The following is a 13,873-nucleotide window of genomic DNA, read 5'->3' as shown; positions in this document are numbered from 1 at the left end:
GGCCCCGCCCCGCGCCGGCCCCGCCCCGCGCCGGCCCCGCCCCGCGCCGGCCCCGCCCCGCGCCGGCCCCGCCCCGCGCCACGCCGGACGGGCGGTGTGTCGGGCCGGGCCTGGGGCAGCGCTGCGTCCGGGTTCGGGAGCGTCCGGGTCCGGAGCGGGCCCCGGTAGACACAAGGTACGTCCGGCGGCCCCTTCGTCCTGGCGTCAGGACCGACTCCTCGTTACTTGTGCTTGGCGTGCAGTTTGTGCTGTCTGTGGTTTTCTCCGTGCCGGTTCTGGGAAGGGCGGAAGGTCTGTCTGGGAAGGGCGGAAGGTCTCCGGGGCTTCGCCGGGAGCATATCCCTGGGCCCGTCCCGTGCGGCGGCTCCGTCTGGAACCCGCGGCCAGAATCGCTTCTGTTTCCTGGAGGCTGTTAAATGCGAGTGCTCCTTTTACAATATTTTACACAGAAAGGTGTAATTCTCCGAAGTGTTGTTCCTGCTGGACGTGCTGCGCGGTAGGCGCAGCAGCCGCGCCTATCCCCGGCCCGCGTTCCCGACCGGCGCCGTTCCCGGCCGTGCCCAGCCCAGGGCTCGGGCTGCGCTCCCCGTGTGCCTGGAGGCCTACGAGCTTCGGACCGGTTCGTGCTGAGGAAAGGAGAGGTTTCTCGTCAGAAGGCATTGCACGCTGCACGGGTTTTCTTTCCAAGGTTTGATGTAGAATCTGTTGGTGAACATTTTGCTTTGCTCTGTACCACTTGTCTCACTTTATTCAGCGTTTATAGTTAATGCTTTAAACTAGACAAGATGTGCATCAGTTTTAAAAAGAGGCAGCCTTAAACAGGGAATGATGCTTTAGCTGTACAATTGTAACAACGGTGCGTTAAGCAGTCTTGTTTAATATGACCTCTTGGTTTGGGCAGGAGTTACTATTTGCACATAACGGTTTTGCAGATTATACCTGTTAATGAAATGTGACCCTAATTTTCTTAGAAGGCCAAAAGTTAGTACCATTTTTCTTGATAGTGAATGAAATAATTCTAATCACATTGCATTTTTTCAAGAAACAGAAAGTTAAGTGATTAAAGCATGTAGCTTATGCCAGTAACCATGTAGATCTGCTTCTAACCCCGACAGAGATTTCTTTCCTAGTTTTGGGGAAGTGACTTATGTCTTTGCAAGTTACTTTCCTCAAATATATCAGACTTACTAAGCCAAATATATATTACAGAGTTTGCTGTAATTTTAGTATTGTCTATATGTGTTACCTGCTTTTTTAAGATTGGTATTTCATTGTCTGGTATAATGAAAAACTTAAGAGGTAACAGGCAGAAGAGCTGTGAATGTTTTAAAATTTTCTGTCTTGCAGTTTCATTAAAGCACTGGCTTAACTCCATTTTCATCCACATGTGCAGATCCATTCTTCCATGTGAAGATGCTTTTCGTCTGCCATCTGCTCATTTGGACATGCTTATGTGGTTCAGGATTCTTTGCCAGAGTTCCAAGAGTTTCTTGGAACTCCAGTCATGTGGCACTATTACCTAACAGTGGAAAACAAATGCTTCCTCTCTTGAGAATTCCAGGAAAAAGGGAAATTAAGGATTTTTATTTTTTTTATGCCAGAGCAGTTGGCTCGTTTTTTTCTGAGCAGCAGCCAAGGTGCTTGTCTTCTTTTTAAAAAAATGTATTACTGTGCTTAGTCACATTTCATCTATTCTCAGAATATGAATAAACTCAGCTCTTGAGTAATAGTTTTCTCAAGCTCTTATGAGAAATTTGTCTGTCAAGTTTGTTCTTAGTAAAGAACTACTCGATGAGCAGTAACTGCCCCAGAGAAGGTCACGGAAGAGTCTCCATTCTGATCTTCTATTTTGACTAACAATGTCCTTATCCCTTAACTTCTAAGATGGACATTTTCAGACAGACAGACTCACCTCTGTCAGACACATGTATTGTGGTTCTGCTGCATGGTTGGTTTGGGGAAGAGAGTATTGAACCACCATCCACAAATACCTTACACTAGTCTTTTCTACTTCAGAATCTGACCAGCCTTATGCAGAACACCCAATACCATTCACCAAGAGAAGGAGATTCTCCTCTCCTCTCCTCTCCTCTCCTCTCCTCTCCTCTCCTCTCCTCTCCTCTCCTCTCCTCTCCTCTCCTCTCCTCTCCTCTCCTCTCCTCTCCTCTCCCTTTGAAATAAAAACTAGTGTACTACCCAGGAGCCTTACAGGTATAAACAGAACTGCTGAAGCTTCAGGCAGCGAGAACACCCTGTCCAGATATGAAAGTTAGAAAATTCCAAAAGCATGAGAGGAAGGGACCAAAGGGTTGTGTCCTAACAATGTGCTGCTGAACCAACATGATCCCTCTTTATACTGAAAGCAAAGCCAAAAGCATATTAGTTAGCATGACTTCACTTACAAATTTACCAGAATTTTAAATGCATGATATCCGTTTGTAGTTATATGAAAGCTGGTAGCTTTATCTTAGACATTAAGTAGCTACATTGGTAAAATATCTTGGGGACACTTGCTATTTTGAAGTCTGAAATTAATTATTTCATCTGTTTTCAGTTTACCTAGACAGTTTTGCTATGCTTAGGGACATAAAGGCTGCATTATTTTCCTTCTCCAAAGTTGTTCTGGTTATATAATGATTAGGTATGTGTTTTACAACTTTTTAATAATTAATGTTTTAATGAATCTGCATTCTTTTGGAGCAATGCTCAGAGTTCTTTGCTAAAATTCTTTTTTAAAGAGGTGATACTCAGATTATCGAGGTACTGGTGATAGGACTTGGAGAAAACATTTTAGTCAGTAGATTGGACACTTCATTCTTAAATTCTTTTACTTATCTGAGTGGAATCATAGGGCTTTGGTGACAATGTCACTGATTTTGGTCTAGTGCTTGCCCTTTTTTGCCCTTTACATACTAGCAGCCATTCTTTTATAGTAGCTAAAGAGAGTAGCTCCACTGCCAATGTCAGTCCCTTATCCTCCATAATGAAAATTTTGCAGAAAAGTCTTCTAGCTCATTTATGTTCTCCTTATTCTTTTACATGTCTCATTCCATGAGCTAATTTTAGGGGCCAGAGGTGGGAAATAGGTACAGCACGGAGTCTGAATTCTAATATCTAGCAGAGTGATAGGAAAAACTACGCCTTTACCTTAACTTAGACAGAGATGTAAGCTTATTATGTTTTCTGTTGGCAGAATTGCAGCACAGTTTTTCCTACTGAACCTGACCATTATCAATAATGGCAAGACTCCCAAGTGCTGCACCATATATCCGGTGGATCCTTTTCTTTTCATATACAACAAATGAAGGTATGTTTGTCTATATTTTAAATTATTATAGATAAGTTTTTCTTGATAGCATTTTTCTATGACCACTAGGTAACGCTGTTACCACTAATTAACTGCTATAAAATTTGTAGCTTCAAATGTCAGAAGTATCCCTGTACTAGAAAAAAATCTTAGATTTTTGGGGTTTTTTTAATCTTTATATTGACCTTTTCTATGCGGACAAGAAAAACTAGAAATTTGCAGAAAGGAGAAACAGGTTTGGAAAGCCGCGTCCTCCTTCCCCAGTATCTGGTGCGCCCTGGACGCGCCAGCGTGGGCCGGGTCTCCGCGTAGCCCAGGCAGCTCTGCAGGAAGCCCCGGCGTGCCCTGGCTGCCCCGGCGTGCCCGAGGGAGCCGCGGCCGGAGCCGGCCCGCAGAGCCGCTGCCGCCCTGTGCTCCCCACGGTCTGCAGCGAGCCCGCCTGGATTAGAGCAGCTCTGGCTTGCCCTGCCAGGGGCAGACGGGACGGGATCTCTGGTGTGTCCCTCGCCACCCTTCTGTCAGCCTGCAGGTGCGTCGAGTCTGAGTGCTGCTGGTTCCTTAAGGATTATTTCATGAAGCTCAGTTGGCAGAAGCTGACTTCCCATACCCATAAACATGGGTTGTTTTCATTTCATCTTTTATGATATTTGATTAAAAATACTAATGAGATATATATAGAGAGAGATATATATAAATATATATAAATAAATATATATATATATATATATACACATACCTATATATAGTAATGATTTTCAATAATGCATTTTTATTTTCTGGAAAATGAATCTCACACTTTGCTTTCTGTATTTTTTTTAACTAGTTCCACAGTAGTCTATAGTTTCTTAGACCTCATTTTGTTTTATAAAGCAAACAAAAATAGTTAAAGGACAATTTAAAGTACCCTGTCTCTAAAAAAGAAAGTTTTTTAGCTACTGTCTTACGTACTATGAAATAGTGCAATTTGAATTAATGAGAAGGATCAAGGTTTGCAAGAACACATTGGCAGGATTGTCTGGTGTAGGTAATCCCACCTTTTCATTTCCCTAAATTATCTTTGTCAAAGTTTAATTTTATTGTGTTTTGTTTGGGTTTGTTTGCCTAGTTAACTATGCGTTTTAAGTTTCTTCAGCATTGTGTACTCTTTGAGGATCAAAAAAGAAATTCAGTATTTAAGTTCCCTCTTTTAACGATGCAAAGTTAAAACAAACCCTGTACTGTATATGGTTTCAAAAGGAAATTCTCAAATATCTGAGCTTTTTGAAAAAAAAATGGTATACCAGAGATGAAAAAGTGAGAAGGTGAGAGGAAAAGAGCTGAGAATATAATTTAGAGTTCTGAAAAGACATGACAGCACTGAATGGCAAGATAAAGTAAAACTGTTAGTCATCATAGCTTAACACAGCAGGAAGAGCTTAATTTAATTGAACTATTCTTGAAAGTGCAAGATGATTAACAGATTGAAAAATAATGTCATTCATCTTTAAGGGCCTTAACTTGATAGTACTTATGTTAAAAGTACATTTTAAAGTGAGAAAAGGAAACTAGCAATAAAATTACAAATGGCAACCAAATATAAACAACATCAACAGAGTAATGATTATTGTAAAATAAAAAGCAGTATGACTGTTGAAGTGTTGCAGGAGTTTGACTTGCTGCTTTTTTGATGAGTGTTAAAGAATTGGATACCATGCAGAAAAAAAAAGGAAACCTAACGTGGTACTGTCATCCAGAAAGGACATAAAAGCAATAGTTCTTATCTACAGGATAAATATTTAGCCTTAGTAACTAAACCAAAATATTTTCTAAGGATTTGAACACTACTGAAACCATGAATCACAGTAAGTTCTAGGTTTATAAGCAGTCAATATACCAGACAACTTAGAATCCAAATTTTATAGATCCCATTGTGCTATGTATCATATCCACTAAAAGGTATCTGACCATCACATTTTACATTTGCAGATCCTGTACTGTATTAGAGTATGCAGAAGTTGGATCATAGTAAATAACACAAGTGGACTACAGAAAAGTAGAAATCTAGGGAAGATAAAATGAAATTTGGTACTTTCAGCAAAAACGGCATGGGATGAATTATTGAAATTTAGGTACCTGTTGGAAGGAATAAGCCTGTGAAGCAGACATGGCTGAAGGACAAAAACCTTGCAGGATGTGAATAGTTGGCAAATGTGTCTTGAATTTGCAATGTAAATGACCAGCATGCAGAGTTGGTAATGTACTGGGCTATGTACACAAAATTTGGTCTTGTATAATTGCCACGAAAACCTTCTAGCAGAATCCCTTTGGAAATTCTCAGATAATCTTAATTAATAGGATTCAAAAAAACAGGTATTTTAATTTTTTTACAGGAGATTGACATGTAAAGCAGAAAAAGATTTATATTTGTACAGGTTGTGCAAGAAAAGTGAGATACTGTTTTTATTTACCTGTGAAAGAGAAGTCAAACATCAGAAAAGGCAAATAATTGTCTTGGATGATAAAAGTATTAGCTATTTCTAGCTATTTTCTTATAATCACGTTCCAGGGTCCAGTATCAGGTTGGCACACTGTTAGTCCAAATAACAACGTGGCATTACTGTCACCAAGCTTCTCTTCTGTTCTGTGTATCACTCTTGTGGAGTACATTGAAATAAAGGAAAGTGAAGCTGGAAGGGATAATGAGGATTGTGGATTCACTTTGCACTTCCAGTTCTAACAAAGATATTTTGACCACTATATTCTATTTTTTGGTTAAATACTGCCAGTGAAAATAGTTATAAACTTGAACACTGGAATGCAGAGACTCTGGGCTTTTGTATACCTCCTCAGTGCCTGGCTCAGTGTGACTTCATCACTCCTCAGTCTTGAATGCTCTCATAACAATGATGAGTAGAAGACAGAGCAGGAAGTTCTGAGTGAAATGAAGTATGGGAAGCTTAGAACCTTTTACCTTAGTTGTAGGTAAAACAGGAGTCATGACTCTAAGCAGTGATCCTGGTCTGACTCTGTTAATTACCTGCATTTTGGCTTTTGTATTTAATGCTGTTTTAATGTAGTGTCATTTAATGCTGATGTGTTTTAAATAGAGCTATTGCAATCAGATTTTCTGTTCTTGGAAGTCTGTGTTGGCTGAAATGTGCCTTTCTATGTCAGTATTACTACTGCAGACTTCTCCTGTCCAAGACCATAGACATTGTCTCCAGAAAGGTGGAGACGGTCTGAGTGTCTGTTTCTCTTTCCATTTACCCAGACACAAAAAATAGCAATGTTTTCACTTAATTTGTAGAGGTGTGGCAGCTCTGTTTAGATGGAAAAGTTAGTATTTCTGCTTAGTCCAATATAGTCTTCTGATTCTCTTGCTTCTCATTGTATGCTGCTTTCCCCTAGTTTTGACTGCAGGACACATACAGGAATTTGCATGCTTCACTGACTATGACAAAGAGCTGGTTTGTCACTGGAAGGTGCCTGCACAAACCAATTGCTCCAAAGAATTCGTGCTCTACTACAGCAACGAAACTTCTTCTGTGTTGTAAGTGTTTAAGATATTACACTGCCATTGTTAAGTTTTATATATCCTATAGCCACTACTGGCTTTAATTTCCTCCCTCTACTGTGGGTGTGTGGGGCAAAATGTACTTCAGATTATTGCTCTTAAAGGAAAATGGATTCTTTCCTTTTAAGTAAAATGGGTTTCTGCAATTAACAGCACCCTCAGTTCAGCGGTCTACTCTTCTGTAGAACTTTCTGCTTTCTTAGGACAGAGGATGGATCAAGTCCTACTGGTGGGAGTGGTAGGGCTCTTAGAAGTTTACAGAACTTTTAACTTCATGTAAAATTTTACCTTCTTCATGAGAAGTCTTTCTTGATTCACTGGTCTGTGAATCAAGAAAGACTTGATTCTGTGTGAAAGATACTTTCCACTGAAGGCCAGGTGATTGTCTCTGCATACAGTGTAGCTCCTTGTTCAGGCACAGACTGTTGTCCCTGTTCTGAGCAGGGCCAGTCGTCATCTCTTACACAAGAAGATGCATCTGGGTTCTCCTTTCCCTTGCTGCATGATTTCACCACACCAACATTCAAATAACATTGCTGATACACTGCAATAAACCTGTTCCTATACTAACAAGCCGTTAGTATCTTCCTTTAGAAACTGAAGTGTGACAAAGGGTTGTATAAGGGATCAATACTTGGCCTTTCTGTCAAGTTTTTAATTTGTGTGATACAGATATCCAGTAGGTGGCTAGGGAGGGTGGGTTGTTTGAGGATCTCAGTTTTGTTTTGGAAACATTTCTGAGAACTGACTTGTCTCAGTTCTGATTGGTTATACATGTTGGGAGACTTGATTTCACCTTTTCAAGGAATAGTGTGTAACATTCTCTTAAACATCACATAATTTTGTGCCTGTTTTTCAGAAATAAATGTGTTCCTGAGAATGAAAAAGACCGTTTAAGGTGCACTTGTACAATATATCCGGAATATTTTGTATTTAGCCTCACATATATTCTAGCCCTACAATTCAATGGCACTGATTCGTGGAATTACAATGTTACACCAGCCTTTGTTGGTAAGATCTTGTTTACTTTGTCACTGGTGCATCTGGTTCAAGGCTTTGCAATCCTAGCTAATTTCTCATTCATGTCCCCAGAACAGTTTTTGCTTGTCAGAGGTGCAAAATGTCATGGTAGCTTAAATGCAAAATCCATTTGTTTTAGAAACCTGATTCTGGATTAGATTCTTAAGGAATTAATGTAAGTAATGGGGAAGGCAGAGAGTGATTGTTCCTCTATCTGCACCCTCTCAGCTGCGAGCCAAAAGGAGTTTGGGGACTAAGATTATCTTTAGTGCCTTTTACTTGTGGCTTACAAGAGGAAGAGGAATCATGCTACTTTCAGTTTCTGGAAATAAGCTAGGTTATCCCTGCTGAAATTCTTCCTATTCCTATCTCTGTCATACTCTGATTTTTCATGCTAGTTGAATCATGCCAAATGAGCAGGAGATTTTTTACAGCAATCCCTGTTGGATTTTAACAGTCAGTGATAAAAAAGTTAGAGACTGCTCCTAAACAGGACAGAGTTCATGTCTCCGCCTGGACCCCCCAGTTTGGTCAGAACAGTGTGCTGGTTGGTAACGCCTGTCACCTTACACTCAGAGAAACCATTTTCATACTTTAGGCAGGCCAAGGAGCTGGTTCTCTTCAGAATACTTGATTGATGCTGCTGCTTATCTGCCAAATAAGCAGAACTCCACATTGATTTTCAAGAGACAGGGAGCCAGGACAGCTTGGCTGTGATGCTGGAGCTCTGTGCCCACCCGGCCTCATAGCTGCTCCTGTCAGGGCACAGGCTGTTCCTGTTTCTCCAGGCTGAAAGCTGCATCCAGTGCACCAAAAGGCCGTGCTTGCAATTGGTTCGGCCAGCTTGAGGAATCAGTGCTTAATGAATACCATCAAGTTGCTCAGGTTCAGCCTCTCTATTCTTGTGGTACGCCATAGTGAAAAGGGCTAAATGCATTGACTGCAATGATATTCTGGTCTCTGGTGAATGCTTCTCTCTCTGCTTCTCTCTATCAGTGCTCTCCCATTACCCTGTTCTGTATTTTTTACCATACAGTTAAGCCGAGAGCCCCCAAAAATCTTACCATTGAGAAAGCTGAAAATGGTAATTTCAATCTGAGTTGGGAGGAGAGCTACTCCCATCCATCCTTTCTCTCTGGACAGCCAGTCATCTATGAAGTGAAATACTGGAGGAAGCAGCACCCGACAGAGGTAAGAGACACTCAGTCTCTTCATTTTCTATCTCCAGGGCTTAAAGGTTTAAAAAGTCCTCTGGAAAGTCACTTCATTAATAATAATGTAAGGGCCAGACAGAGCACAGTGATTCTGATTACACACTTGCCACAGTTCACTTTGCCCCCAAGATGGTTCAGCTGGGTGTCAGAGAACTGAAACTCTTGTGACTGCCACCCCAAAATGGTCTGCTGCTTGCAGTAGACAGGGCAGAGATTGAAAATACAATGCTTCTATTCCCTGAACTTCATTTGCTCCTTAGACATCAGGAAGCTGGAGGTTAATGGCTCTGTGGGGCAGGTAAGTTCTGAATAATTCAGCATTTCTGGGCTGGGCTGCTTCTGGTCACAGAAAAACATGCATGGTGGCAGGTAATAAATTCCACCTGCCAATGACATGAACTGCCAATGGCAGTATCATACACAAGTCATTCATTTGTTCATTTGTGAATGGTCGCTGAAACACATAACACTACTGATATGTAGTTGCAGTCACTAACCCTTCACCCTATAAAGAAATCCAAGTCAACTTTCTCACTTTCTTTTCAGGTTTCTGTAAAAGCAATTAACTACCAGGCAAAAAGTTTTGAGATTACTGCAAGCTCCTTGAAGAGAGGCTATGATTATGTCGCAAGTCTCAGGTGTAACTATGTGGACTACCCAGCCTACTGGAGTGAATGGAGTGAAGAAGTTGAATTTCGCAATGGTAATAGCGTCAGAAATAACAGCTTGGTAAAAGGATGGTATACAGTCTTACATACTCTGCTGCTCTCTTGGAGGAGAGTTATGGACTCACCATCTTCATAATTTTGAATGTAATGTGAATACATCTGTAAAGGCTTCCAAAGACACTAAACATAGATAGGCAACTCCTTGGGAAACTAAGGAAGAGAAGACCAGGGGAGGTTGGATTGCTTAGCCTTGTGAAAAACAGGCTGAAAGGAATCTATTTATTCTCTATAAATATTTCATGAAGTAGACAACAGGGAAGTAGAAGAGGTATTTGAACTAAACAGCAGCACTGATGTGAGAGCGAGTATAAATTATGTGTGTGTGTATATATATATATATATATATATATATATATATATATATATATACTGCGAATACAGCAGTATTTTAATAGAGGTAGGAGGGTTTATAAAAGCCCCTGAAGAGCAACAGAGAGAACAAGAAACATAGCTGCACTACAGTGACAATGGTAATGCATGATAAAGCCCTTTTAGGTGCTGTGTGATAGTGCCTTGTACCTGAGGGCTGACAGTGGCCCCGCAGTGCACACTGGCTCTCCCAGCTCCTGCCACACCCTGTAGCTGAGCACAGTACCTGAGCCAGGTCTCTGACGCACCACACACCGTGGCTGCTGGCAGCTGTGGGGGTCTATTGTTAACGTGGTGGAAGCTTAATTTTACATCCTCTAAAAGAGCATTTTTTTGAGTTGCAGAAGAGCAGCAAATAATTTGGTATTGTCAGTGCTTGCATTTAGATGCACATTCACATGTGGACATTTGCTTGTTTAACAGATTACCAGGTGGAGGCTGAAGACATTCTGCAGATGGCTGTGCCCACATCCTGCATACTGGTCATGGCAGGATCCATAATTTGTTACTTCTGTTTTGCCAAGTAAGTATCCTGCTTTTCACAGAGTTTATAGAGTAATAGTTTATACAGATATCAGTATTGCTATTGGTTAGACAAATGTCTGGTAGCACAGAAATCTAATGTTTTGGGTTTTCTCGGCACCTTTATCTAGCTGTCTGTGAGCAGAGGTTTTATAAACACAAGTCAGTTTTATAAACTCTGTCATTTTCTGAATAGTCTTATTAACTTACTAGAATAGGTTTATTATAGTAGGGGTTGTCAGTTCTGATCCTTGGTCTTTGCTGGAGTTCAAGTAAGGATGGTTAATACATTTATTTCTTTCAAAAACTTTTAAATGGTAATATGAAATTTTTAAATGGTAATGAGATCTTGTCTATTTCACACATCCTTTTAAACATGATTAGAAGAACAGGTGACTGTTGCTGTGCAGAGCAGTCACATACCAAACATACAAACATCTTTGTACTGGTTTAATGAAAATTAGGAGATGCTCAAAACAAATACTTTCTGTTGCTGCAGTGCAGATGCCTAAGAGGGAAAGGAGAGCAGAAGAGAGAAATGTACACTGGTTAAGCCCAAGTACAGTCAAAATAAGTTATTTTCATTCTTTCCTTGCAGAGTGAAGAAAGAATGGTGGGATCAAATCCCAAATCCAGCAAAGAGCCAATCGGTTGTAAAAAATGTCAAGGTAATTTAAAAGTTTTGCAAAAAATACCTTTTCCTGATCATCAGAAGTAGAATACGTAGTAAATTCTATTGTCTGTCTAGTGTAAGGGATACTAAATACAGTTCATATGTGTCCTAAATCCCATTTGTATCTTTATTAGTTTTCAGTTTTGTGCTACTTTGATGAAATTAAGTTCCCGTTCCAGGACTTAAAGCAGAGTCACATGGAACAACAAATGTAAGTAAGATTAAAAAAAAATCCTCTGCTTTACAGCATAAAATTGTTTCCTGTACTATAAACATTAACCGTCCTTTCCTTTTGACTTCCAAAAGCAGAAGTTGCAAGAGCTGTCTGGCTCAAAGTTTGTCAAGCCAAAACTTCAAGGGAAAAGATAACATCAGAAATGTTGAGAAATCTTGCAGTTGCCACAGCAAGTCTGAAGAGTGGTTGCCAAAAGGCAGCAGTGCAGTTTTAACCCCTGATACAATACCAGTTGAAGAGTGTATAGAAATCTGTGTATGTTTAACAGACAGTGAAACTGAGAGCCAAGAAGAAACTGGCAACCAGATCACCATGTTTGAGCCTTGTGAGAGCAGCATTGGTGCTTTCAGAGAGCACCCTGAACACAATGAGTTACTAGCTAACATGTTTGATGCACTCCTGGCAGATGAAAATAACATGGAAGACAATAAAGGCCCAGACATCCTCACAGCTGAGAGGAAAACCTTAGAGAACATTGAGTCTGAAAATCCATCACAGCAAAATCCAAAAGAAAGTGTAGCCCAGAGTCCGCAACGGTGTGACATTTCTCATACAGCTCCTCTTTTCATCAAAGCCTCTCAAGATGACTACAATTGTAGTACAGCCAGCAAAGAGTCAGAACTATCAGAAGAATCCTTTGAATCTGGATATCGGAGCTCCAGCATAAATTCTGCTTCTCTGGATGCAAGAGATCTTCAACAAATGGTTCATCAAAGCTGTTTTCTATGTCATTCTGAAAGTGAGCTTGGCTCTTGTGTCCTGACCCAGGAGTCTACAAATAAATCATTGTTTGGAACTGAAACAGACAGAAAAAACAGCCCTGCAGACAAGACTTTTGATACCCTTGTGTCTGCATCCATGGGGTTGTGTGGTTCTGCCTACAAGAGCTGTGACACCCTTTTGTCTCCATCCCTGGAACCCTGTGGCTCTGCCTACAGGAGCTTTAATATGCTTGTGTCTGCATGCAAGGAACCAAGCAGCTCTGCATACAAGAGCTTCAGTGCCCTCATGTCTCAGTCAATGGCTAACAGTAGCCTGACTCTGGGCTTTGAAAGTGTGCCTTCCTTACCACCTTTGAGACAGTTGTCAGAGATGGCCAAATGCAGCTGCAGAGACCAAAGGGCTCAGCCTGCTAGCAATCAGATGTGTTACAACAACTACAGATCTCCCAGCACTGAGCTTGATTTTCCAAACACCTGTTCAGAACATACTGATTTTCCATCTTTCTCCACACATGTAAAGGAAGGTGCTTCAGCTTTTCTTTCAGAGGAAGAAATGCATAAGCAAGTAATATATCAAAATGTTCGAAGGAAAGCTGATATAATTTCTTGCCCCATTGCACCTCAGCCATCTGGCTATCAGCCTTTTGGTAGTGTAGGTAAATGTAATGGTCTATACTGGGACAGTGACAATGAGGTTATGTCTACATCACTTTATGAATCCTTCATTAATCAGTGCAACAACCTGAATGAAGCACCACCAGATACTGCAGTCTATGAATCTGACCCAAGGATAAAGGATGGTGTGTGTTTGACTGTTCAGGGTTCTGACTACACCACTGCCCCGGGTTTAGCATCTAGTGAGAATGACACGCAGATTAGTGATGGTAGCCCTTGGATCAACAGCACTAATGAGCTGTATGGTGATAGCAATGATGAAAATACCAGCAGAGATGAACAGCTGTTGCATTTGTTAGAGATGAAGTGTCAAGATTTAAACAGCAGAGAAAGCTACAAAGGCAACAAAATGGAGAAGCTTTAACCCTACTGGGAAAGTAATGCAAGAGAGTGGTGATAACAGACTAAATGACTAACTTCCACTGCCACTCACACAACCACTTGAGGGAACTTGGAGATGCAGGGGGAAGTGAAGAGGTGCTGAAGCATGCAGACGGGGGCGGGGGGTGTGGCTCAGGAGTCAGCTTACCAGCATCACCGGACAGTATTGGGCTAAGCTTAGAAAGAAAAACTGTAGAGACCCTGGAGCTCCATGGCTCAGACAATCATTTTGTGAGTAACTCCTATCCTTCTGTCTCTCACACCATTCACAGTGAGGACTCCAGACTGGCACTTGCAGTTAAAAAAAAAGACCAATAGAACTATTAGTGGAAAACAGCAGGAAAAATGAGAAAAAAATGAAACTTTTGTGCGAACCCTTGCCCAAGAGAACAACTGCTATATGGAGGTAGCCTAGCCACATTTGCCAAGACTGAACTAGTCTTTGGAAATAAACTGTATGGCAAGTTGAATTGT

The 13,873-nt window shown here is 41.0% G+C and overlaps 1 protein-coding gene across 3 annotated transcripts; it reads left to right on the top strand.

The window, feature by feature from the left end:
* The first annotated feature begins 50 nt into the window (after nucleotides 1-50).
* Nucleotides 51-13,869, top strand: IL4R (interleukin 4 receptor). 3 transcript variants are annotated; one of them, XM_077186718.1, is made up of 11 exons: nucleotides 51-175; nucleotides 450-688; nucleotides 3,194-3,307; nucleotides 6,695-6,836; nucleotides 7,720-7,871; nucleotides 8,917-9,071; nucleotides 9,641-9,797; nucleotides 10,615-10,714; nucleotides 11,312-11,381; nucleotides 11,521-11,597; nucleotides 11,696-13,869. In XM_077186718.1, exons 3-11 carry the CDS (start codon nucleotides 3,238-3,240, stop codon nucleotides 13,380-13,382), a joined length of 2,610 nt encoding a protein of 869 aa, XP_077042833.1. In that variant the 5' UTR covers nucleotides 51-175; nucleotides 450-688; nucleotides 3,194-3,237; the 3' UTR covers nucleotides 13,383-13,869. The 3 variants fall into 3 exon arrangements, with proteins under 3 accessions (XP_077042833.1, XP_054499322.2, XP_054499324.2); XM_054643347.2 differs by having other exon boundaries at nucleotides 11,693-13,869; XM_054643349.2 differs by lacking the exons at nucleotides 51-175; nucleotides 450-688 and adding an exon at nucleotides 1,275-1,637 and having other exon boundaries at nucleotides 11,693-13,869.
* The last annotated feature ends 4 nt before the right edge of the window (nucleotides 13,870-13,873 follow it).

The sequence above is a fragment of the Agelaius phoeniceus genome, chromosome 16 (genome assembly GCF_051311805.1).
Source record: "Agelaius phoeniceus isolate bAgePho1 chromosome 16, bAgePho1.hap1, whole genome shotgun sequence".
Classification (NCBI taxonomy): Eukaryota; Metazoa; Chordata; class Aves; order Passeriformes; family Icteridae; genus Agelaius; species Agelaius phoeniceus.
The sequence above is the reverse complement of the archived record's forward strand: the minus strand, read 5'-3'. Positions and strand labels throughout refer to the sequence as shown.

Coding starts and splice junctions, on each gene's coding strand:
- IL4R (XM_054643347.2), top strand. CDS start 3,238: ATGGCAAGACTCCCAAGTGCTGCACCATATATCCGGTGGATCCTTTTC. Junction 6,837..7,719: donor AACGAAACTTCTTCTGTGTT/GTAAGTGTTTAA, acceptor CCTGTTTTTCAG/AAATAAATGTGTTCCTGAGA. Junction 7,872..8,916: donor TGTTACACCAGCCTTTGTTG/GTAAGATCTTGT, acceptor TTTACCATACAG/TTAAGCCGAGAGCCCCCAAA.